The sequence below is a fragment of the Choloepus didactylus genome, chromosome 7 (genome assembly GCF_015220235.1).
Source record: "Choloepus didactylus isolate mChoDid1 chromosome 7, mChoDid1.pri, whole genome shotgun sequence".
NCBI lineage: Eukaryota > Metazoa > Chordata > Mammalia > Pilosa > Megalonychidae > Choloepus > Choloepus didactylus.
The window spans coordinates 123,664,392-123,677,972 of NC_051313.1; the positions used below are offsets into that span (position 1 = coordinate 123,664,392).

The 13,581-nt window shown below is 38.6% G+C and overlaps 1 protein-coding gene across 1 annotated transcript; it reads left to right on the forward strand.

Annotated features, from left to right (window-relative positions):
• Positions 1-395: 395 nt before the first annotated feature.
• On the forward strand, positions 396-1,361 carry LOC119540229 (olfactory receptor 2W1). The gene has a single exon (XM_037844312.1). The coding sequence runs from the start codon at positions 396-398 to the stop codon at positions 1,359-1,361; it is 966 nt and encodes a 321-aa protein (XP_037700240.1).
• The last annotated feature ends 12,220 nt before the right edge of the window (positions 1,362-13,581 follow it).

The following is a 13,581-nucleotide window of genomic DNA, read 5'->3' on the forward strand; positions in this document are numbered from 1 at the left end:
ATAGGGTTTCATCACTTTAGAAATAGATCTATTCCAAACTGTGAAGGTTATTTGTGGGAAAATTCAGACACTAAGTTTAAAGGTGAGCCCCCTCAAGGTCACCTGGATAAAAAATTTAATATTAAACACATCACCATAAAAGAATCTCCAAGAAAACAGGTAACTTGACTGTAATTTTTCCTTTTTATCCATTGATTTTTTCAATTAATAATTTCTCTCCCTTTGTTTAGTTCTTATTTCATTAATTTAGAGAGTATGTAATGAACTTTTCCTCCTCCTTCTCCTCTTTCTTCTTCATCCTGCTCCTCCTCCTCTACCTCCACCTCCTCTATTTTCTCCTCCTCTTCCTTCCTCCTTTCCACTCCCTTCTCATTCTAGGATTTCGGCACTGGAGGATGACGGACCAGAGCAATTATAGTTCTCTCCGTGGTTTTATTCTGCTTGGCTTCTCTGACCATCCCAAACTGGAGATGGCACTGTCAGGAGTTGTCACCATCTTCTACTTAATCACATTGGTGGGTAACACAGCCATCATTCTTGCATCTCTCCTGGATTCCCATCTCCACACACCAATGTATTTCTTCCTCAGGAATTTATCTTTCCTAGATCTGTGTTTCACAACCAGCATCATCCCTCAGATGCTGGTTAACTTATGGGGACCTGATAAGAGCATCAGCCATGTGGGTTGCATCATTCAGCTCTACGTTTACATGTGGTTTGGTTCCATCGAGTGCCTTCTCCTGGCTGTTATGTCCTATGATCGCTTTACAGCTATTTGTAAGCCCTTGCATTATTTGGTAATCATGAACCCACAGCTCTGCCTCAGAATGGTTATCATGGTCTGGGGTATCAGTTTGGCCAATTCTGTAGTATTATGTACACTCACCCTGAATCTGCCTAGATGTAGAAACAACCTTCTGGATCATTTCCTGTGTGAATTGCCAGCTATGGTCAAATTAGCTTGCATTGACACCACAACAGTTGAAATGTCTGTTTTTGCTTTAGGCATTGTCATTGTCCTTACACCCCTCATGCTTATTCTTATATCCTATGGCTACATTGCCCAAGCTGTGCTGAGAATGAAGTCAAAAGCAGGCCAACGAAAGGCAATTAATACCTGTGGATCTCACCTCACTGTAGTGTCCATCTTCTATGGAGCTATTATCTACTTGTACCTGCAGCCAGGTAACAGTGCCTCCAAAGACCAGGGCAAGTTCCTCACCCTCTTTTACACCATCATCACTCCGAGTCTCAACCCCCTCATCTACACCTTAAGGAATAAGGACATGAAGGATGCACTGAGGAAGCTGATGAGAGTTGAACATGTATCTACAAAAATGAAAATGAACTTGAAGTCATAGAAAAATATTAGAGTGACAAAGACAAAGAGTTACATTTTCTAATTATATTCTATTTTTACTGAGGCAAGTAATACCAAGATCCTAGAGGTCAGTTAATGTAATACTTCTTGTGCATAAAGGCTTGGTGGATGTGCCGGTTTGAGTGTCTTGTGTCCCCCAAATGCCATTATCTTTGTGGTCTTGTGTGTGGCAAACGTTTTTGGTGCTGGTTAGATTTGCTTGGAATGTGCCCTACTCAGCTGTGGGTAATGATCATTTTGATGAGATGTTCCCATGGAGGCATGGCCCCACCCATTCGGGGTGGGCCTTGATCGGTGGAGCTATATAAATGAGCTGACTCAAAGAGGAAAGAGAGTGTAGCTGGGAGTGATGTTTTGAAGAGGAGCAAGCTTGCTAGAGAGGAATGTCCTGGGAGAAAGCCGTTTTGAGGCCGGAGCTTTGGAGCAGACGCCAGCTGCCTCCCTAGCTAGCAGAGGTTTTCCGGATGCCACTGGCCATCCTCCGGTGAAGGTACCCGATTGCTGAGGTGTTACCTTGGACGCTTTGGGGCCTTAAGACTGTAACTGTGTAGCTAAATAAACCCCCGTTTTATAAAAGCCTATCCATCTCTGGTGTTTTGCATTCTGCAGCATTAGCAAACTAGGACAGTGGATATAAGCACTATTATAACCATTCTGCTTAGTTCCTTTATAACTCTAATCACTAGCATGTCTTCAAGGAAATTGAGTCATCAGGAATTTTTATTTTTCCTTGAAATACAACATGAACATAAACCTAAACTTGAATGCATTTAATTTATTCTAAACCCCCATAGAATGTTTTGGAAATCTAGGTTTGTATTTTCAATGCTAATGCTTGCATTTACAGTAATGCAGACCTTAATCAATGGTATCAAACATTATGATTGTATATTAAATACTAATACACAAGTAATTACTTTGTGTATAAAGTATGTTGTGATGCCATCCAAACATTTATGTGTGTTGTCACAAGACAATGCAATCTATAGGACAGTAAGTGTCATAAGCACCACTTGTGAAACAAACATTCAGTGAACAAGATATCCATATCTTGAGTAAAGGGTTTCTGTTATTCAAGTCAATTACTTCTTTAATATGATGCATGAGGGAGAGAGGACACAAGTTAAAGGGATTTAAAGTCTTATTCATTCATCATTCATTCATGACACAGTTATTCCATGACTGTCTGGATTTCAATGGAATGAGATGTGACCGGTTTTGAGTAGTAGACTTTTGACATAGATCAAGGGAATCATAGAATTTATGTGACTTTTGAAATCTGATATTATTTGTATTTAATGCAATTTCATAAAATGGGTCTATCTTTGTGTTTCCATTATTCACAATATAATTTATCATTTCAGGAAAATATGATGACTTCTGAATTAAATTTTTATATTTTCTATGATATGATATCTTACTCAAAAAGATCTCATTATTTAATTATTATAATAAATATAGATAGATTTAGAAGGATAAATTGCTGGAATCTAAGAATAAAGTAATATTTTTTCTCCTCTCTCACTTCATAATTTTCAAAATATGAAGAAGGAGGAAACACTGCATAATTATTTACTTTCCTAATCAGAATACAGCAATGATTCACAAAAAATAATACTTAACATGATATAGGATATTGTTAATGTCTTTATCTTCCGTATAACACATCTTTTAGAGTTGCCTTCAAAAATAGTTCACCAGCCAACAAAAAGTCATCATCAAAGAAAATGTAAGTTCTGAAGTCCTGTGTGTGTGTGTGTGTGTGTGTGTGTATAGTCTAGACTTTTTACCCAATACTCTTGGATTTGAAGTTTGTTCTTTCTCTTAGTATGATTGATAACTAATAATGTTAGGAGTTATAGTAAGTTGTTTACTACCTCAATAAACTAAATACCTCAAAAATTTAATAGTAATGAACTCTTAGGGAGCATTACATTTTGTACCTATAATTACTTGTTTTCCTGTAAATGCCTAGTTTTATAATTTCTTTAATTTGAGTCTCTTCAACATTTGGGCTGCAAATTGAACCAATATTTCAAAGTTTTGTCACACTTTTATTTATCTGAGATAAGTATATATGCACAGACCATTGTATTAAATTGAATATTTTGAATATATTGAGCCTCTGTAGAATATATAGTATTGCATGAGTTTTATGAAGTTTACCAAGAAGATCAGCCTGACCTCGCACCTGGGGAATAATATGTCTCTTGAAAAAGTAAATGATAATAGTATGTAATAACAATGATAATTAAATCTAATTTTCTTTTAAATGAGAGATTACATGACCAAGGTCTCACAACATTCATGAGAATTTACCACAGATGCTCTAGCTTATCTGATATAAATAGTCAACTACCATAGCCAATATTCTTGAAGGTATATAAAGTGACTAAAGTGGAAGGAAAGTGCAATACAAACATTCACTGGGACTCAGAAGAACAGAATCCCTAACCGTCTTTTATAAAAAAAAATCACTTAATATTTCTAAGCTTTTTTTTTTAATTTAAAATGGTCTTACACAATATATACTTGGTTTGAGACTTGAAAGAGATTAACCACTTAATGAGAGTAGTTTGTCAATATAACACATATTTTATTGCTCATATGTTCGCATATATAATATGATACTATGTATAGTATGCACAGTTTATGGAAGTGCCTATAGAGGCGACTGCCTGAACACACAAGAAAATCACACATCGATGGCTTCCCTGTTTCCCTGTCACCTCTTTCATTGGTTTACTAAGTTTAGCTTCACTATCTTTATCTAATCTTTCACATGGATTATAACCATCCAGAACAAAAAGCAAAGGATACCTCTTGTGTGAAAAAGCGATGGTGGGATTTTCCAAAATGGGACAGTGCTGAGGTGTGAGGCTCATACTTGAAGCCAGAGATGGTCCTAAGGCAAATATGTAAGAATATGACTAACAGAATTAAATTATTTTTGTGCTTACTGCCCTCTGTATTATATATATTTTTTTAAATGGAGAATCATAAATATAAGCCAAAACACCACCTTTTATCTGTTTGGAAATAAAATATTACATGATATAATTACAGGTTATCACAAAGCCATGCAAACCTAAGTGCTCAGTTACATAGCACTAATTATAAGTGCAAAGGCTCTTCAGAAAAGGGATGGTCAGTATGACTGGAGGAAATGGAAAGAGTCATAAAGTAGATGAAACTTGGTTTGAACTTTAAGGATTCTCTAAGATCTGATTTTGGCAGTGAAGATCCAGGTAAAAAAAGAAGAGTGTGAAAAAACCATGAGAGTTAAAAACCAGCATAGATATAACTAGAATAAAGAGTATAATTAATAGCCTCAGGGAATAAATGTGGGTTGAAATATGGAGACCAGATTAAGCCATCATTAAATAAACATGTATTGAATGTCTACTGTGTGGGAAGCACCATGAAAATCCACCTCTTATGCTTGAATCATATATGGTCAATATTTGGGAATTACTGCTTTGCTTTACCATAAAGAAATCATCATATTTCTTAATCCTCCTTCCATTAGCATCATTCACTAGCCAATCAAAAGCTAACACTGAAAAAGAGTTCAAGGAAGAAAACCAATTAATTTAATTTTGCCTTTCAGTATCACTGAATCCAAATACTATGAAAAACCCATTTTATGTAAACTTGACCTTATGGAAATAAACAAACTTGTGGACTGATATTTTCAAATGTATCTACTTTTTCTTATTTTTTTTTGTTTGTTTGTTTTTTGCTTTGTTTTGTTTTGTTTGCAAAGAAAGACTCTTAAATACATCTGACTACTAGATACATATCTTAGAAACAACGTAGCACAATGATCACCCATCAGAATACTCACACATTAAAGTTCCGTTAAGTCCCTTTACTGCCAAATAGTGTATATGTCAAACATCATGACAGACTGGAAATATTAAGATAAAAACATTCCTTCTAAACAATTCCCAGTAGTAGAGTACTTAAACATATGCATAAATCTGTGCTATCAATTTTATTTCAATTTTATTTAGATGTACAGCATAGGTTAGACAGGGCTTACATCTTCTTGATAAAAGATGATTACTGTAAAATTTAAAAAAAGTTGAAGTGGAAATAATGCTCTGTGTTCAATTTAGGGAACTATAGATGCCCTAAAAAAGAATTCTTTCCCACAGAGTGATCTGGAAGACCTTCTTAGTTCCCTAAAATAAATATCTCAGTGATTCATCTAGCGAATTTTTCATTACTAAAACAATGGATTTAATAACATAGATGTGTTATCAAAGATATTGAATATCAAATTCTGAAAAGTCAAAGACAGCTCCCACCCTAATCTCTTCTGACTCCTAACAACAAATGCAACCTTAGGACAAGTTGGCTAAATTTACTGGAAAATGCTATCTTCTTATGTGGATAAACAGTTTTAAAATGAGGAGAAACAATCTAAAATCTCCAATATGTGTAGCTATAAAAAAAAGTCGAAAAAAGACTGAGGAACTATTCCAGACTGAAGATTAAAGTAACATGACAACTAAATTCAAGACATAAATTTGGATTAGATTATTTTACTAAAAGGGTTATTATTAGAAAATAGGTGAAAAATTGAATAAGGACTATGGATTAGATACTAGGAATATACAAATGTTAATTTCCTGATTTTGGTGATTATATAGGAGAACATCTTTATTTACAGGCAACTCATGGGAAGTGTCCAGGTGGGATGAGAAGGCATCATGTTTGCATTTTCTTCTCCAAGTGTTCCTTAAAAAAAAAAAAAAAAAACAAGGCCTTTTTGAAGAGAATTCTATGCCCAATGAGGAGACAATTTGAGCATCAGTAAGAATAATGATTGAAACACAATTAATATGTCTAAAACTTTGAGTTCTTAATGAAATTGATAAGAAACTCACTGACCAACTTTGGAGGATTTAAGAGCAATAAATCATAATTCTGAAATCTGGTAAATACTGGCAAAACAAATATTTATCATGTCTTCCTGCATGAATTACATATCAGAGTAGCCAAGCAGTGGATAAAGCAAAGGTGAATTGCAGTTAGTAAATGTAATGGGAATGGTAGGCATCACCATTTTGAAAATCCTGATGAGGTAATGGCTCTAAGAAGTAAAAGAGGAAAAAGAAAGGTAATAAAATACGGTTACAGTGGCTAGGAGATTTCAAATAGAATTAAAAGGCTATCCTGGAGGTGACTCTTATGCAGGCTCCAGCTAGACATCCCAAATGGCCACAGTATGATAAGCCCTAACCAACAGTAGTCCTGAAATACCTACATCCCTGCCTAAGACCCTCTAAATAAAATTTCACTCATTAACTTTATCTTTCAGAAACTTAAATCCACCAGTGTTCCTATACCAGGTAAGTCCTAAAACCCAGATACAACAGCCTCTTTAAGAACATCAACCAGATCCAGCCCCCTTCCCCATAATGTCAACACCCCTTTCTAATATGAACAAGTTAGGGTGGACACTGCCTAAACACCCCTGAAGATCAAGAAAGTGATTAAACGAGAGGAAGGGGTAGCAACAGACAAGATAGTATTTAACAAAAGATTACGAATACTGAATTACTGAATCTTTATATAAATATATATATACTCTGTGTGTGTGTGTGTGTGTGTGTGTGTGTATTTAGATGCTAGGGTATTAGCATAGCCAGAAGGAAAAAACTGAAATGGTGGAATTTTAATCCCTAACATTCTTTGAAATTTGCTCTCTAACTACTTGTTAAATTGTACTTTGAAAGTTATCACTGTTCTGTATACATGTTAAATTTCACAAAACAGTGTATTTAAAAAAAGAAGTTATCATCAATGGATACTAAAAACACTAAGTGAAAAGTTATGGGGAACTTTGACAGATGAAGCAGACAACATCTCAATTCACTGATCAATCTTAACACCAGAAAAAGAGAGACAATTAGACATTATGCATGACACTGTTTGTTCCACAAATAGTTCTAAAGGGGGGAGGGGGTGGGCATTATAGATTTAAAGGATTTAAAAAACATAGCCACCAAATGCAATGTGTGCCTCTTGTTTGAATGATGATTCAAACTGTTAAAATAAAATATTGGGCAAAATATTATTTAGGTGAGTTTATTTGAGCAGTCAACTGTTCATGAATGGGGCAGCATCCAAACCACATTTGGAAAGGAGCTTCCCCCAGACAAAGAAAAGAAGAAGGTTATATAGGACAAATGTGGAAACTTAAAGTAAAAAGATTTGATTGATTACTGTAAAATTCCTTTTTTCTTTTAGGAATTTGGTGGCTTTGGGTTAGGTATGACACCTAGTGGACACAAGGCTTCCCTACATTTGATTTATTCTTTTATAATACGTCAGTCTCCATTTGTTATTTTTATCAATTTCCCCCTTCCACCATACTCTCAACAGAGCTTGATCAACTGTTGGTCTATCACTACCACGACATAGTCTTCAGTTTCCAGATTTTTTTAAGAGCTCAGTAGTAATGATGAGGCTGACCTCATAATCATCATATCCATTTTCCCTTTTTCAGCTTTTGTTTTCCTTGTGTTATTTTGCAGAGACACATCTACTGGGGAAGCCATTGCAATACCACATTTAAGAACTCTGAGAAGGAGGAACCTAAGATGGCAACTAGGTGAGACAGAGAAAAAAACACCTCCGTGGAAAACACTAGATAAAAAACCAGAAAGGACCCAGAACACCACTTCCAAAGTAGCACCAGCCGGACAAGTTCTGCTAAAGCCACAGGGAACGTGCATTTGGTGAAACCAGGAGTCTGCATTCTGAAACCAGTGAGTGAGTAGGCTGATCCCTCGGCCATGCTGCAGTGTGGAGGAGACGCTGGGCTGGTGTTTTTTTTAAAAAAAAAAAAAAGAGAGAAGCCCGGAAACAGCTGCAGATAAGACAGGAGCGGTCTGGACTAACACCTCGGTGTCTGGGGTGGAGGATACCCCTTCCCACACCCACTGCAGATTGTCTCGGGTCCAGGGAAACAAAGGGGAGAAACCCAGCCTCGGGGCCGTCACCCCAGCAGGCGGGGCTGCTCCTGCCCAGGGCCGAACACACAGCACAGAACCGAGACAAGAAACCCAGCCTGACAGGGAGTCTTTCCCGCAGCACCGCTCACACAACACAATATTGGCCCTGGACAGTGGCCTTGAATACACCCATGGCTGATTGTCCCAGAGCTGGGAGAGCGGAGCTGTGCAGAAACGGGGAAGTTAACGCATCCCATTCAACCATCTTTGAAGTGGGCTGGGAACGCCCCTACACAGCCCCGCGGCCCAGGGCTTCCCTGGAGGCCGGCGCTCACTTGTGATGTGGCACAGCCCTCCCCCCCTCAACAGAGGTCCTGGAAAAGCACAGCAGAGAGGGGGGAACCACTCGGAAATCCCAGGGAACCTACGCCAATACCAAGGACTTTTGTGTCAGTGGCAGAGAACAGCCTTAAATCTCTGGGAACACCTGGGAGGTTTGATTGTTAAACCTGCCCTTCCTCCCTAACCACTCAGGCACACGCGCCTCGTTGAGGGCAGACAGCACCGACAACACACCCAAATTAAGTGCACCAATTGGACCCTAAAAGAATCAGATCCCCACATAACACAAAGTTGGGGAGAACTGACTAGAGGGGAATAAGTGAATCACGGATGCCATCTGCTGGTTAGTTAGAGAAAGTATGTCACCAAACTGCAATTCTAACAAATTAAAGATCAAGTAAAGCAAATGCCAAGAGGCCAAAAACAACAGAAAATCTTAAAGCATACGATAAAACCAGACGACATGGAGAACCAGAACCCAAACACTCAAATCAAAAGATCTGAAGACACACAGTTCCTGGCAGAATTAATCAAAGAACTACAGACAGGCAAAGAGAGCATGGCACGGGATATAAAAGACTTGAAGAAGAGCATGGCACAGAATATGAAAGACATAAAAAAGACCCTAGAAGAGCATAAAGAAGATATTGCAAGAGTAAATAAAAAAAATAGAAGATCTTATGGAAATTAAAGAAACTGTAGGCCAAATTAAAAAGACTCTGGATACTCATAATATAAGATTAGAGGAAGCTGAACAACAACTCAACCTCCTCGAGGAGCACAGAACAGAAAATGAAAGAACAAAAGAAAGAATGGGGAAAAAAATTGAAAAAATCGAAATGGATCTCACGGATATGATAGATAAAATAAAACGTCCAAATTTAAGACTCATTGGTGTCCCAGAAGGGGAAGAGAAGGCTAAAGGTCTAGAAAGAGTATTCAAAGAAATTGTTGGGGAAAACTTCCCAAACCTTCTACACAATATAAATACACAAAGCATAAATGCCCAGCGAACTCCAAATAGAATAAATTCAAACAAACCCACTCCAAGACATATTCTGATCAGACTGTCAAATACTGAAGAGAAGGAGCAAGTTCTGAAAGCAGCAAGAGAAAAGCAATTCACCACATACAAAGGAAACAACATAAGACTAAGTAATAACTACTCAGCGGCCACCATGGAGGTGAGAAGGCAGTGGCATGACATATTTAAAATTCTGAGAGAGGAAAATTTCCAACCAAGAATACTTTATCCAGCAAAACTCTCCTTCAAATTTGAGGGAGAGCTTAAATTTTTCACAAACAAATGCTGAGAGAGTTTGCTAATAAAAGACCTGCCCTACTTCAGACACTAAAGTGAGCCCTACTGACAGAGAAACAAAGAAATGAAAGAGAGATATAGAGACTTTTAACATACATGTATAGAATATTACATCCCAGGTCACTGGGACTCACGTTCTTCACTAGTGATGACGGATCTTTCTCCAGAATGGACTGTATGCGGGGACATAAAAACAAGCCTCAATAAAATAAAAAATATAACAATGAATTTCTTCAAAGAACATTCTCTGCCCACAATGGAATACAAATAGAAGTCAATAACCATCAGAGACTTGGAGAATTCAAAAACACCTGAAAGATAAAAATGAGGGGGAGATGAAAACATTCCCGGACAATCAAAAGCTGAGGAACTTCATCACCACTAGATCAGTCCTAAGCATGCTGAAAGGAAGGGACACGAAACAATTGACTGAAACCACATGAAGAAATAAAGATTTCCAGTAAAGATCACATGGTAGATATAAAGACCAATACTACTGTATGGTTGATTTATAACTCCACTATTTACTTTCTACAGGATCTAAAATACATAAACTGTGATGATAAATCGGTGGTTTTGGACACAATGTAAAATATGTAACTCTTGACAAGAACTACATAAAGGTGGGGGAATGGAGGAGTATAGGAACACAGTTTTCACGTCCTATTGAAGTTAAGTTGGTTTCAAAGAAAAACAAGATTGTTATAGATTTAAGAGGTTAAATTTAAGCCCCATGGTAAACACAAAGAAAGTATCAAACAATATGACCAAAGAGATGAAAAGTAGAGTAGGAGTTCCAAGAAATGGGGGAAGGGGCAATGGGGAGGTAAGAAATGAGAGTAGGGGTTTTGGTTTGGGGTGAAGGGAAACTTCTAGAAATGGATTGTCGGAAGGTGATAGCATTGCAACATTCTAAACGTGATTAATCCCACTAAGGGAATGCTAGGGAGGGGTGGAATAGGAAGATTTAGGCTATATATATCTTTCCAAAATTGAAAAAAAAAATAAGACAGTCTAAATAGACAACAATTAAATGCCAAGGGTGATCCTGGACGGGATCTGAGGCCAGAGGAGAGGAGATTCAAAGGGACACAGCTGGGACACAAGAAAAAAAAAAAAAAAAAGGAAATACAGAATGTAAGCTTTATAACAATGTTGAATTTCTTGAACTTCTTAGCTGCGTTTAATGAGATTGCATAAAATAATGTTCTTGTCCATGGGAAAGGTATATGTGAATTATATTGCCTGTTCAAAGATATGTGCAGCTTGCTCCCATATGTTCAGAAGATAGAGCAATAGATGATGGGTGTTAGGGAGGGAGGGAGGGAGGGAGACAGGAAGGGAAAGAAAGAGTGGTGTGACAAGATCTTAAAGGTGATGGATCGAGGAAAGTAGGTAAAAAGCCAGGAACTGCGTGGACTGGACACCACAGAGCAATCTGTCTTTGGGCATACTTCATACAACACTCATGAAAATGTCGAACTGCTGAGATCAGCGAAATCTTAAGTTTTTGCGGCCAGGGGACCCGCGCCCCTCCCTGCCAGGCTCAGTCCCGTGGGAGGAGGGGCTGTCAGCTCCGGGAAGGAGAAGGGAGAACTGCAGTGGTAGCCCTTATCGGAAACTCATTCTACTGATTCAAACTCCAACCATAGATAGACTGAGACCAGACACCAGAGAATCTGAGAGCAGCCAGACCAGCAGAGAGGAGAGAGGCATAGAAAAAAAACAACACGAAAAACTCCAAAATAAAAGCAGAGGATTTTTGGAGTTCTGGTGAACACAGAAAGGGGAAGGGCGGAGCTCAGGCCTTGAGGCGCATATGCAAATCCAGAAGAAAAGCTGATCTCTCTGCCCTGTGGACCTTTCCTTAATGGCCCTGGTTGCTTTGTCTATTAGCATTTCAATAACCCATTAGATCTCTGAGGAGGGCCCTATTTTTTCTTTTTTTTTTTTTTTTTTTTTTTAATCCTTTTTTCTTTTTCTAAAACAATTACTCTAAGAAGCCCAATACAGAAAGCTTCAAAGGATTGCAATTTGGTCACGTCAAGTCAAGAGCAGAACTAAGAGAGCTCTGAGACAAAAGGCAATAATCCAGTGGCTGAGAAAATTCACTAAACAACACAACTTCCCGAGAAAAGGGGGGTGTCCGCTCACAGCCACCATCCTGGTGGACAGGAAACACTCCTGCCCATCGCCAGCCCCATAGCCCAGAGCTGCCCCAGACAACCCAGTGTGACGGAAGTGCTTCAAATAACAGGCACACACCACAAAACTGGGCGTGGACATTAGCCTTCCCTGCAACCTCAGCTGAATGTCCCAGAGCTGGGAAGGTGGAGCAGTGTGAATTAACAGAGCCCCATTCAGCCATCATTTGAGCAGACTGGGAGCCTCCCTACACAGCCCAGCAGCCCAGAACTGCCCTGGGGGGACGGCACTCACCTGTGACATAGCACACTCATCCCTCAACAGAGGACCCGGGGTGCACAGCCTGGAAGAGGGGCCCACTTGCAAGTCTCAGGAGCCATACACCAATACCAAAGACTTGTGGGTCAGTGGCAGAGACAAACTGTGGCAGGACTGAACTGAAGGATTAGACTATTGCAGCAGCTTTAAAACTCTAGGATCATCAGGGAGATTTGATTGTTAGAGCCACCCCCCCTCCCCGACAGCCCAGAAACACGCCCCACATACAGGGCAGCCAACACCAACTACACACGCAAGCTTGGTACACCAATTGGGCCCCACAAGACTCACTCCCCCACTCACCAAAAAGGCTAAGCAGGGGAGAACTGGCTTGTGGAGAACAGGTGGCTCGTGGACGCCACCTGCTGGTTAGTTAGAGAAAGTGTACTCCACGAAGCTGTAGATCTGATAAATTAGAGATAAGGACTTCAATAGGTCTACAAACCCTAAAAGAACCCTATCAAGTTCAGCAAATGCCAAGAGGCCAAAAACAACAGAAAATTATAAAGCATATGAAAAAACCAGACGATATGGATAACCCAAGCCCAAGCACCCAAATCAAAAGACCAGAAGAGACATAGCACCTAGAGCAGCTACTCAAAGAACTAAAGATGAACAATGAGACCATAGTACGGGATATGAAGGAAATCAAGAAGACTCTAGAAGAACATAAAGAAGACATTGCAAGACTAAATAAAAAAATGGATGATCTTATGGAAATTAAATAAACTGTTGACCAAATTAAAAAGATTCTGGACACTCATAGTACAAGACTAGAGGAAGTTGAACAACGAATCAGTGACCTGGAAGATGACAGAATGGAAAATGAAAGCATCAAAGAAAGAATGGGGAAAAAAATTGAAAAAATCGAAATGGACCTCAGGGATATGATAGATAATATGAAACGTCCGAATATAAGACTCATTGGTGTCCCAGAAGGGGAAGAAAAGGGTAAAGGTCTAGGAAGAGTATTCAAAGAAATTGTTGGGGAAAACTTCCCAAATCTTCTAAACAACATAAATACACAAATCATAAATGCTCAGCGAACTCCAAATAGAATAAATCCAAATAAACCCACTCCGAGACTGGTCACACTGTCAAACATA

Bases quoted from the DNA above. Each gene is read 5' to 3' on its own strand.
- LOC119540229 (XM_037844312.1), top strand. From the start codon at position 396: ATGACGGACCAGAGCAATTATAGTTCTCTCCGTGGTTTTATTCTGCTT.